Here is a 12,992-nt window from a genome sequence, read left to right as displayed (position 1 = left end):
TACTGGCGCCCAACAGAAGTACACTCAGGAGAGAAATACTCCAGACTGTCCCACGTGCTGCAGGAAGTTTGAGGACTGCGCCCAGCTCCTTAAACTGTTAACTTGGCAGCGGACAAGAGCAGCCAGCATCGCCTGCTTGCCTCTTCAATGGACAAAACGAATCTAGGAAGAACTTGCGGCACTTCCAAGTCCAGGCTGGAGTCTTGAGAGTCAGACGACAACTGGTGCACATCCAAGATGCCTTTCCAGCGGCTGCCTGTCGAAACCTTGGATATTCGAGCAACAGGCTCGATTGAGGGGGCAGCAACCTGTGGGCAAACCCCACCTGCCTCCCTTGTACTCCCGGCATGTCTTCTCCCAGGTTTAGCAGAGCAGGACGGAGACCTTTGTCTAGGAGAACCAGGGGACGAGAAGCCACCTTCTCCACTTGCATTACACTTTCTCCTGTCAAGATGCCTTTCCAGTGGCTGTCTGCCGATACCTGGGAATGCACAACAGGTTCGACTGAGGGGGGCAACTACCCATGGGTCAACCCCTTTGGCCTCCATTGGACTTTCAGTATGTCTTCTCCCAGGTTCAGGGGAGCAGGACAGTGGCCTTGGTCTAGAAAGTTAAGTATATCTTAGTTTAACCAGACCACTGAGCTGATTAACGGCTCTCGTAGGGCTGGCCCGAAGGAACAGATTTATTTTACGTGGCTAAGAACCAATTGGTTACCTAGCAACGGGACCTACAGCTTATTGTGGAATCCGAACCACATTATAGCGAGAAATGAATTTCTATCACCAGAAATACATTCCTCTTATTCTTCATTGGTCGGTCGGAGATTCGAACTCGCGGCCAGCAGAGTGCTAGCTGAGAACGGAACCCACTCGCCCAACAAGGAACCCTTGGACTAGAAGAACCGACAGGACGAGCAGTCACCTCTTCCACTTGCACAACACTATCACTTGTCACTTTGCGAGAAGTGGCGCCGTCTGAATATGTTCTCCCATAAACGCCTTCAGTGACGCACCTAACTACGCCACTGTATTCACTAGTAGGATCATTTTCTGTGAAACCTAGACTCTAGACTGGCAATGGCATCGGGTTTGGAAACAGGGGAGCCAGGCACTGGAGTTGGTGCGGATTAAAAGTACGAGGGCTAGTAGCAGGAGAAAAATCCAGAAGAGGGGAAGAAGGAATATCAGAGCTATCTTCTAACCTAGGTTAGTGTAGAATACTAAGCTAAGGGAAGCTCATTTCTAGGCTCTAGAGGCTGCTTTCCTTTTTCTATCCCTCTCTAACTTGTCTAGTTGAGATTCAGCACCTTCTGCTCTTGCTAATCATTACATTTAGCACAAGTTTTCTCCCTATTATATTTCTGCCACTATATTTACTGCAAATTGTATGAGAAACATATGAAAATTTGATTAATCTGATTTTGCAACTTTTCAATACAATAGTGAAACTAGGTGAACTTGAATCAGACATAATAATAACCAAATAACTAGAAAAAATGATCCTGAAATCTATTAAAGCTTGAAGGCTACTCAAATAAGCGATAATACTTCACCAAAATCCAGCCGTTCAACCGAAAATCAGTAAACAAAAGCTGCAGCAGACAACTAATGTAACTGAGAGCGCAGCAGAAACAGAATGAGGTTTTCTGCTAAGTTGTTTCCAGTACTCCTGTTAGTGGGTGGGGCCTGTCACCTTCACTAAACTATCGAAGTGCTACCACGATTTTTTAAATAAAGGCTGCCGCATGTGTTAGAAACTATAGCTATGTAATAACTTGGTAAGTTACTTATATGATAATTAAGATTATAGGGATTGCAGAATATATATTTTAATGTAAAAACATTGTTCTTAAGAACCCATAACTTATAAACAGGCTGCTTTGCAATTTAAATGGAAGGACAATGAATATGAGGCCCTAAGATATCAGTTGTCCCCTTATCAAGAAGTGTTGCAAGAAATCCAATCCCCTCTAAACAACACATAGTGGAGCCAGCTACAACCTCCAGAATCATGGGAGCTTCCATTAGTAAAGGAAATGCAATGAAAGAGTGCCTTTACCAAGCACAAGAGCCAAAATGGAAGATACTCCATAAAACACCCACCAAACATGTGCCAATAGAATAAGGGATGAAGTCATGAAGGAGATGAAGATGAATGGCCTGGATCCCCCTAAAATAATAATGCATGACCCTCCACAATGTTAGGTTATGAGTTGTATAACCTATGAAAAAAATCTTGCAAAAGTATTCTGGCAGAGAGCTCCAGATTATATTTACAGGCACATAGGTTTAAGTAATGTCTTCCTCCCTTACCTTTAGGTATAACCTGACACTCTCTGATCAACTCATTCATAGATGAGTCAACTGCTGTGAGACTGGTCTTAAGGACAGAAGGAATCTTTGTGTTGACTCTAACCAGGAAAGCATCATCTGCAGAACCACTGAAACTCATCAAGAACCACTGAAACTCATCAATGCAGAAGGAATGGTTAGAAAGCTATGGAGCAAGAAGCTTACTATTTGGGATGAATGCAGATATGAATGGAGCAGCAATCAAGAAGACCGGCAATTCTCTCCCTGGGGCGACAGGGAGATCCCTTGCAGAGAAAGGCATTTATGACAGTTAAAACTCATCAGAGAAGAAAAGTTGGCATCTACACTGGTGATGGGCAATGCCACTTACCCTGGTCTCTCTTGACAGTTGTGGCCACAGAGCAATGGGAAACAGAGAAGTATGAAAATTCCCCTACTATAGAGCACAAGCACAACACTTATTTGCACAAATTTGAGTATACAAGAACCACTGATTAACCAACAAGTTCTTATGCACTACATACTCTAACTACAAGGCAGGAGTAACAACGCTGTCTACTGCATAAAGGGCATTTTAAATGCAGGTCCTTACCAAATTACGACACAAACTACAAGACTTACCATTCCTGAACATAGTGTGCCGGGCCACAAAAATGAAAATTCCCAGCAGACAAGAACAAGTAATAGGAATTACATTAAAAAAACTATTGTAACCACTAAAAACTAAGTCATCACAAAAACCAAAATATCTGAGACAGAATGGAAACCCAAAGGTAACCACTAGCGTAGATTAACAAATACAGAATAAATTAAATATCTGAATGATTGCCTAAAAATTGTAACAGTGAGTGCTCACAGTAATGCACAGTCAGCAGCTACTAGCTGAAAGGTAAAATGGTAAGAAAACAAAGCTCACTACATATTAGACATCACTAATATGTATGAATGAAGAAAATTGAATGTACAATGAAATATGGAAAAAAAATATGAATGGCACAACTAGCATTTGTGTAAGCAATATCTGTTTTAACAAACAATAAGCAATTTCGTTATCAAAAAGTCCTACTGCAGGATTAAAATACATTTTTCACTTTTACTATAATTATTCTTCTTACTCCTTTTCATTCTTTATTTTCTTTTTCTTACTCACCTTTCGATGGTCCATAATTAATAGGAATGGATGTCCGCTAAAACTGTAAGATGTTGCCATAATTAGTAAACCTCTACCACCTTGTCTTCGGTCCCGAGCAATGAAACATATGGTGTCATTTGATACTTCTGCTTTACCAGCTTTAATCCAATTAATGACCCATTCCATCTCCTGTTCACATCCAATACCACTACCTACAAAAAAATTCCACTCTTCTAGAAATGACAATCCAAATTTCAACTAAAATATATAAAAAAACGGAAGAACAGAAAGCACATGATGTTTTGCAACAATTTAATAATTTTCCAAGACTAAAATTCAATGATGTGTTCCTGTTTAACCAACGGATTGCTAACAAGAGCAAATAACAAGCAAATAAAAGGTAGAAGACAGAAAAATCTATAACACTAACTCAACATGATGAAAATTACCAAGTTCACTCAGTTCCCTGAATGCGACTGAAAGCTATATTTGGTCAAGCTATGTAACTGCTGAAAATTACATCAATAAAAAGAATCATATTGCTGAAATACCTCCAGTTATATAAAATTTCTGCAGGGAAGTTAGCTTAACAAAAGGCTCAGCTGTCATATTCGAGACATAACAATTGACTAGGTATAGATGCTCCAAGGACTTCAAACCATCAAACATCTGCAAAAGTAAAACAAACATTAGCATTGAACATTGGTATGGAACTAAAACCAAGAAACATTACAGCTGAAGAGCAACTGGTTCATCACTAGTACACCTGCTATTTCCCTACAATAATAATGACTCAATCAAGCATTACTGCTCATGGTATGTAGTCACAAGCAATTCTAGAAAGATCAGGGCCCAGCCATAAAAAAATCTGCAATACTTCCACATGCCTATCTAGAGCCATGAATATGCCAAGTAGTGTTTAACTAACTGCAGACCCTGCATTCCAAGAGGTGAACTTTCTCTCAAGAGAAATTAGTTGTATATAGGACATGACAACAAAGGCCAGAAAAATATTACAGTAATACTCTACCTTAACATATCCATACACATCAACAACATACATTTACAAGTTTGGATCATTTTGATGACTACAGTAATGCAAAATAATAAACAAAATATTTTACAAGATAAACAACAACTTTCACCAGAAAATAAGGTACAGTACACAACTAATAACTCTGGCACTGAGCTGAGGAATTGTTTTATCTGATTTATGAGACAGGGTTAGAAATGAGCATCTGAGATATCTGCTCTCATTATTATTAATAAATGGTTTCACCAGACTGCTGTGTCAATGTTTTTAACTGTCACAGGGATGGCCAAAAAGGTTTGTTTTAATTAATTACATATCATATTTTTAATACAACTTAATATCTCAACTAATAAATGAAATGAAAATTATGAAAATTCTGCAATTTTTTTTTTAAGTTATTCCTAAAACTTGGTATTCATTGCTGCTTGTAAACTGGAAAACTATGTAAACATGTTTGAATGCAGGTGTTGTTAAGAATTCATTGCATTCAGGGATTGGATAATGTAGATTAGCCATCAAATATCCATGAGTCAAACAAGTGTGATCAACTGAGAGACATGATAATATTACTTACTTTACTACCAATTGCAATTTCTTGTCATTTGATTCAGATATCAGTAACTGAATTCCGTAATATTCATTTTCAGCAGATATTCAGCATGTGGGTCATCCAAGCTGCACAGGCTTTAGAACAAGTAAAAGAGGCTTGTAAACTGTATCAGTTTATAGTTGTTTAAGAGGCCTGTAAATTGTACCAATCTACAGTTGTTTGCATACACTAGTTTTTCTTAAACCAAACCATTTGTTTTCATAATAGAAGAGTGCTAAAGTAGGAGAAACATTAAAACAGTTTAAGATGTCAGTATCAGAAAAGGCTGGCCTTTCCAGTAACATTATACAGCACGATACATAAATCTGCAAAGTATCTACTACAATTATCCAGTGAATTATTGCTTTCCCTTTAATAACAAACTGACCAAGAGCCATACGCTGAAATAAAAAACAGCTAATGTTGTAATTTTTTTTATTTTTTTATGAGGCAATCACACAATGGCAGAATTTAAAAGCCTCCACATTACTTATTCTTAAGCCACACGAATTAAAATCAACTTACGTCATTTGTAAGTCTCAGAGATGCATTTCTCTGTGGGCTGAGCAAATTATAGTCATTCCAGCAGTCACTGAGAACCAACGTTGTCACTTTAGGTACAGAAGGGGCTTTGGGCAATGTCCATTCTGTTACAAAGCTGAAATGAAAATAAATTTTCTTAAATAGTATCAACTGAGAGAGAGAAAGAGAGAGAGAGAGAGAGAGAGAGAGAGAGAGAGAGAGAGAGAGAGAGAGAGAGAGAGAGAGAGAGAGAGAGAGAGAGAGAATATCCATACAGCATATAATACTTCCGTACTTCTGGACATTCCCTTCCAAATGCCTTGGGAATAGAATAAGCAATACCTGCAAATAAAACATGTGACTGGATGGTGCTAAACCTTACTCAAAGCCTTGGAATGAGGATTCAAGCAATGATAACCCTATGGCAGCTGACGCCTGAATCACACAATAGCTAATTCAGGCATTATTGTAAGGGGATAGGTTTAGGCACTGGTTAATGTAAACCTCACAGCAGAAATCCGATCACCCCTTAGTTGCAAGCACCTTTACACTGTCATTATTTGTTTACTATGTTCATGATTTTGTTGAAGAAATCCAACCAATTAGATAAAATTCAAACACTTCAAATAACAGCTTCAACAACTTAAATCAATTTAGATGCTGAACCTGTTCCCCAGTGGGTTACTGATAGGATTTAAATGGCAAGTCAATACATGCTTTGGTAATCAACATGATGTTGATATAGAATTAGGTACTCAAGAACACAAACAGTGCAGTAGAGGTACTTTCCTTTTTAGTACTTGTTTCTACAGTTTAATAAAAAGTGTGTTGGGGCAGGGTACCACTTACAGAATGGCTTGTATGATAACTGTACAGAGTAACAAAGGTTCTGTAACATTCCCTCCTTTGGCCCCTACAAAACTGTTCTCTACCTTTTACGTATCATCTGTTCCCAACTCAACTGTCCAACTTCTCTAACTTGATAAAAATGGAAAAAAATAATGACATACATCTATGCCTATGTCACTTGACAAAACTACCTACCCCCTTTAACTATCCCACCATCCTTTTTATGCCACTTAATTATGTGGTTGCTTGTATAAAAAAAAAAAAAAACACTACTGCACCAAGAATATCACCTCAGAATCTTCAAGCTCTCTCAAACCTCCTGCCACTTCTTCATTTGTAATTCTAATCAATTCTCCAACTTAAATCTATATATGCACATTTTGAACTCCTACTCTGAAGACTAAAAATATTTTCTATTTCCGCTTTCAACCCAACCTAGTAATAATCAGATATCCTTTCTGCCACCCATCATACCATTACAGACATACTTGTTCTTCCATGCACCCAGCAATAACAAAAACCAAATAATTTTCTACCAGTGTAGCATTAACCACTCATCAAATGAAAATCACCATCCAAACCTTTGAATATGCTGTCATCAAAATTATGTGAACTTTACAGTTAATAAAAATAATTCTATACATCTGCATTTTAATCATTGGGCTTCAGTATGTAAAGCTTGCAACTGACAAAATGTCAATTCCTGTTGTCACTTCCATTACCTTTGATTAAAACTGATGGTCTGAAGAGATGGCAAATCAGCAACACTGTCTAAAGTGAGGGAGGTGAAATTGGATTGTATATAAGTAATCGATGTGATTCTCTTCAACTTCTCTGGGGCGATGCGAACCAAACCATCATCCAGTGACCTTACATGACTGCACACAATCTTAAAGAAAAATAAGTTTTACTGATCTGTTATTTAAAGTGGTTCAGTTTTTCAAAAGGATATTCACTTTAAAAAATCATAATGAAAATACAATCACATTTATATATACAAGTCTACTTACTAAAAAGTATGATAAATTATAATATATATTTTTGAATAACTCTTATATTTCATAAATACAAACCATTTTTCTCCCTTACAAAGCAGTCCTTAGACTGCAACTGACTAGCCTAGAAATAATCACTCATGAAACAGGAGCTTGTGCCATTTCAAGGTGAATATCCCCAAAACTATGGAAAGCTCCTACACACCATGTCATTCAATGCTGTTCTGGGCCTCAAAAATTGTAACCCATGTCCTTTATGTGCTAAGCATAGATCTACTCCCAGGACTTTTCATGTCTCCCTCTTTTGAGTTCTGGTTGCTCCCTGGCTCCCCCTCCCAATGATGAATCTAAGAAACCTGGCTGGGATCCTCCAGTAAAAGGCAACTGAACTCCTCTGCAGTAACATGGTCTCATTTCTTCTCAGTGCTGTTCAGTTACCATCTGATGTCCTGGTCATGCCATAGAGTGAAAGGTCATGCTCCTCTGCCTCTTATAACAAAAATTCCTCTTCAGTACCTGATCTGTTAAAATAGGAAGAGCAACACCCTGAAAAGTAAGATGGTTTGTACTGACTTTTCTTGGCCTCTACCTGTTCCAAGTTGAGCAATATACACTTCCTAGAGTAACACCCTCTTCATTCTGCAGGTCTAGCTCCCTCAATTGCTTTGCCTGCAACAATATAGTGCCTCTATTCTTTAGTCTTCTGAAGTACTGCACTGATGATTTTCTATTTCAGGGTGTGGCCCTTCTCACCTACCTGATATTATTCTCTGAATACTCTGGAGTCAGAAGCACTATTGCTGCCAATGTACGGTCCATCCAGTACACCATCTAACTAATGTTATTTCCATGCTTAAAGAGTCCACTTTATCTACAGTGAAGAGAGTCTTGTTTTTCAGAGGCCTTTGTTCATAAAAATAGAGCAATCTTGACAATGAAGTCAGGCAATCTCATTACTGTACACAATAGCCAGGTAAACTCTGCTGGCAAGAGTAGAAATAACTAGTACTTCTTGAGTACTTCATGACTCCCACCAATCCATCCCTTGTACTTTGTATATCTTGCGAAGACTGCTACCAAGATTATTTTAAATAAAGCCTTGTCCATAACGACCTCTCCCATCACCACCTCTACAGTGTTCTACATGAAGTTCTAGGAGAGAAGGACCAAGAGTAATGAACATATGGATCAACTTATGCACTTTTATTAAAGTAACTGTGTCCTACGTCCACTTTTGGGGATATGAGATTCTCTTCTCAAAGTACAGAATGGCTAAGACTGATGAAATCCTTCCTTGTCATTTAACTTATTCTGTTTCTGCTTCTTTTGTATTAAAAACTTTGAAGGAGGGGTCTCATGTTGACACCCAGCCCTACTACTTTTATCTATTTCACATACTATCTGGAGTAACTCTTGACACTTTGTGCTTGTTTCCTCTCCCTCATCTATTAGTTGACTAATCTATTCAGAGATGGAGACCTCAACGTTTTCTTAACTTCTTTACTTCTTCTCAACTCAAGATTCATTAGGAACGAACAGGTCTTCAACAAACTCATTCCCTGAATGTCAACTGATACCTAGAGGATAGCAAGTCAGGTAATGTTTGTCAGGAAGAAGTTTGTAGCATGAAAACATCAACTACCAATCTTGATGTTGGTTACTTTCCAACCAAGATAAAACTCACAGACGGTGATGCATGAATAAAAATTTGATTGTATAGTTATGTCTTGAAAGTGTCTGTAAAAGTGATATGAAAAATTACAAATAAATAACTATCATTTCCAACCAACTCAAAACAAATACAGGCAGTCCCCGGTTAACGGCGGGCTCAGTTAATGGCGATCCGGTTTTAAAGTGCTTGTTTAGCAACGAAAATCAGCAATTTTCGGTGCCAAAAATCCCCGATTTCCACTTATTGGCGCCAATAATTGGATACTGGCGCCGATACATACCTAACAGAGGCACCAATAACTCAAAATCAGTGCTTTTCAGTGCCGATAAGCCCTGAAAATCGCAGATTTTCGGTTATCATCACACCCTCTGAACGGAATCCCCGCTAATAACCAGGGACTGCCTGTACTTGTAAATTCTTTTTCCTCGGTTATGCAAAAGGTATGGAACACACTAACTATCAAGATAATATTTTGTAGTATGTATAAATATAGTATAAATATGTTTCCTATTCAGATTTGTTAAATAAAATACCAAATATAAAACAAAGTAATAAATGAAACACACAGCAATTAATGCAATCAATAAAGTTTGCATCTATATTCAATACATCAGACTAGTACACAGATCATTTAAAAACTACAGAAAGTACTGCAAATATTATTCTGAAAAATTTACAAACTTGAATCTAAATTAAATGTTTACCATCATTACTCTTTTAATGCAAATCCCAATTTCTTATGCTTGAGAAAACAGAACTAACCTCTAGTTCCTCAGCGTTCTTTTCAGGAATTTCATAGCAAAGGTCTTTCTGGCTTTCACTGCTTACCAGTGGCTGAATGCGAGCCTGTAAGAAATAATCAGGAATATGCAAATATTAGGACCATTCCTTTCACAAGGTTAGAAATTTTAGTAATTACCACGTATCATGTACTAATAATCGTGTGCAAAAGCTCCTGGAAAAAATTAAAATCTTCTAACATACTGCTTGCCATCTAATAAGTACAATTTTATAAAATAAATTTCTGTAATTTTGAACCAAAGCAATATACAGTAAACTTACCTCAGCTGATTTGGTAATTGCCAAAATCACTATCCATCCTATGGCAAATGTGTACAGCATGATTTACACAAACCTGTAAAATATTTATAAAAACATGGTTGTACAGTATTCATAAAAAAATAGACAAGGGTATCAAGCTTATTTTCAATCTTTACAAGAGGTATCTTAAAAGATGGAGAATGTTATACTGTATATCATACAAATGATCACACTGGGTAATTCTTACTTGGGACACAGTTTAAAAATGTTGCTCAATGATAAAACTAACCAAGGAACATGTTTCCACTTACACTTCCTTATGCAATAGACAGGAAACCAGGTCAAGAATTTGAAGACTTCTTGGAGTAATAAATATTTCACTAATCAAGTAACAATTAATAATTATCATCAAAACCCCATTACAACTTACTATTTTTAGTATTACTGTAATGATAACTTTCTGTCAAACCCAATGAGAGAAAATTATCAATGAGCAAAACATATATCACTTCTTGCAGCTAAGATTTGTAAATATTCTTAGTAACCATTTGTCCTCTGGCATGTCTTTGGCTGACTTTGCAAGGTCATTGCTGGCCTCTTGGGGAAGAAAGCATACTGTATATGCCATTTCTTTCCCTTATACTTTTTAATATTTCTTATACCCTGTCTTATGCAACAAGCTTGTACAGTAACCTTTTTATCCAATAAAATCTTTGATTATTCTTATTTTCCATTTATCTCAAGACCCCTAACACTTTTGCTTTCTTGAGGCTACAGTAACACTGTGCCTATCATTTCTAAAGCCTCTAAAATAAAAATGAACAAATTTTAAGTTTATATAGTGATTTCTTGTTACTTTACATTTACTCATATGGTTTTTAAGCTTGACTCATAACTTAGATAAATTTACACCTAAGCCTATGCCAAAACTTCAACAGCCACTTCTAGAAAAAATTTTTAATAATGATGGTGCATCTTTTCCTTATCTACATCAGTACCATATCATACATTTTGTAAACTTTAAGCAAAAATACAGCTCTAAGATTGAGTAGTACCTGGCCTACTAGATTATATTAGGTTAGGATACTTAAAAAACAGTAAGGTAATTCTAAGGGAGAGCCCTGCACAGAGATATTGTTTATTAAGGAGATATTGTATACTAAGGAGTTTTTTGACTGAACAATAAAGGAAAGGATGTGCATGATGCAGTATTAGCGAGATAAATTCTTAAATTTTTAACACTCAACCCTGAGGGTCTGGCGCTAAACATGGTGTCCCAGGAGCTTTTCTATGTAAAAAAAAAATGTACAAAAACCAGGATTCTTCTCACATTATTTTGATAAATTTTTCACCTTATCCCACCTGAACTGCATCATATACCCCCTTTTCTATTTTGTTCTCTCAAAAATTTTATTTAGGCTAGACTAGCCTATGTGCAATATCTACGTGAGGAGCTCATCCATAGAATTACCCATCCAACAAGGGGTTTCCATACACGATCTTCACAAGACAGAGCACGGGTACGTCTGTTTCGAATGGTTCATATCCCGACCGGCAAGTGCAATAACTTATTAACGTATGGGTACCCAACCCCCAGCCCCCCGGGCCAGTACTAAACACGGTGAAGGGGCATTCCATTTGGCTGACAACAAACAGATACACCGCCAGTATCAGAAGCCCTAAAAGTATAGAAAAAACCAACTGAAAAGGTAAAAACAGGCGCGGAGCTAATATATAGAATTGCCGTTGGATGGACTTCTGGGGTTAATTACAGGTTAATTACACTCGAGCGCCAACAATTGAAGGTAAATTCATAATTAGCAACCAAAAAACTGTAGAAAAAGTCAAGTTATAGTGCCGTCGCCACCACGGAGCTACTATATGATTCTACCACCTAATGTAATAATCATCATCACATGACAAGACAAATTCTACCCAAAAGGAATTATGAAATTTAGGCTGCCAACCCAAGCCCTGGAGCCCTTTAACAACCCTAGCCTATGCCTAGCACAAGCCTAGCTGAGTTTAGTCCAGGCCTGTGGCATGTCCTATTCAAATAACCTTGGCTCAGTGCCTCGAATGCAATTAATTTATAACGAAATGTTCATAAATCCGTCGGAAATACGTACTTTAATGCATAAAGTTACCGGGGGTTGTGGTACACGTACAGACATGGTCAAAGCTTGCTTAACCCAACTTGTCCTAGCCGAAGCTAAACCCAGATCATACAAGCTAGCTTAGCTTTATTCAAATAGTATTTCTTCGTTAATGTAGAACAGTTCCTCACCTTCCGGCCTATGAGTTATGCTGAATTAATTTAACTGACGGAACCGAAAACACTTCACATCACAACTCGTCCTTCAAACGGACCTACAGCAGTAGGTTTGCAAACGCAGATTGCAGAATCTTCTCCAAGTCTGGGGTTGGTATACAAAGTCTATGCGATGTTGTCAAGATATATTTGCTAAACATAAGAATTTATATGATATGAAGTAAAATTAATTTAATATAAAAGAATTATATTCTATTTTTTAAGTTTTGCGTTAGCAAATGACTTAATTTTTTGCATACAGAAATAAACTGAGGCAAATACTTTGGGGTTGTATAGTACGATGTCTGTAATCATGGCTAATTATTGTTGACAAATAATCTCATAGAAAACGGTTACAAGACATTTTGAGAGGAAACAGCATCAATATGTTTACTCTCTTTCACAGCAACGCCATTCGATAAACTATCGCGTGGCTTTGCGTCAATTCATTATCGGTGATGATGAATTTACAGTTTAAATCAGGTACAGGTATGGCGCTTTTAAGACATCTGAAAAAGTCAGTATAACAGCTT

General features: G+C 37.3%; 1 protein-coding gene across 2 annotated transcripts in view; it reads right to left on the bottom strand.

The window, feature by feature from the left end:
• Window positions 1-12,586, bottom strand: part of swi2 (Protein singed wings 2) — a 46,316-nt gene extending 33,730 nt beyond the window's left edge. Inside the window, exons 1-7 of one of the 2 annotated variants that reach the window (XM_067125839.1) lie at window positions 12,436-12,586; window positions 10,170-10,242; window positions 9,870-9,953; window positions 7,163-7,329; window positions 5,595-5,727; window positions 3,999-4,116; window positions 3,466-3,659 (exon numbers count right to left, since the gene is read on the bottom strand). In XM_067125839.1, the coding sequence (XP_066981940.1) occupies window positions 3,466-3,659; window positions 3,999-4,116; window positions 5,595-5,727; window positions 7,163-7,329; window positions 9,870-9,953; window positions 10,170-10,229 (756 nt within the window). In that variant the 5' untranslated portion in view covers window positions 10,230-10,242; window positions 12,436-12,586. Of the gene's footprint in view, window positions 1-3,465; window positions 3,660-3,998; window positions 4,117-5,594; window positions 5,728-7,162; window positions 7,330-7,640; window positions 7,753-9,869; window positions 9,954-10,169; window positions 10,243-12,435 lie in introns of those variants that run through there. The other variant, XM_067125840.1, reaches the window with a different exon arrangement.
• Window positions 12,587-12,992: the final 406 nt, after the last annotated feature.

This window comes from Macrobrachium rosenbergii, chromosome 23, assembly GCF_040412425.1.
Source record: "Macrobrachium rosenbergii isolate ZJJX-2024 chromosome 23, ASM4041242v1, whole genome shotgun sequence".
Classification (NCBI taxonomy): Eukaryota; Metazoa; Arthropoda; class Malacostraca; order Decapoda; family Palaemonidae; genus Macrobrachium; species Macrobrachium rosenbergii.
The sequence above is the reverse complement of the archived record's forward strand: the minus strand, read 5'-3'. Positions and strand labels throughout refer to the sequence as shown.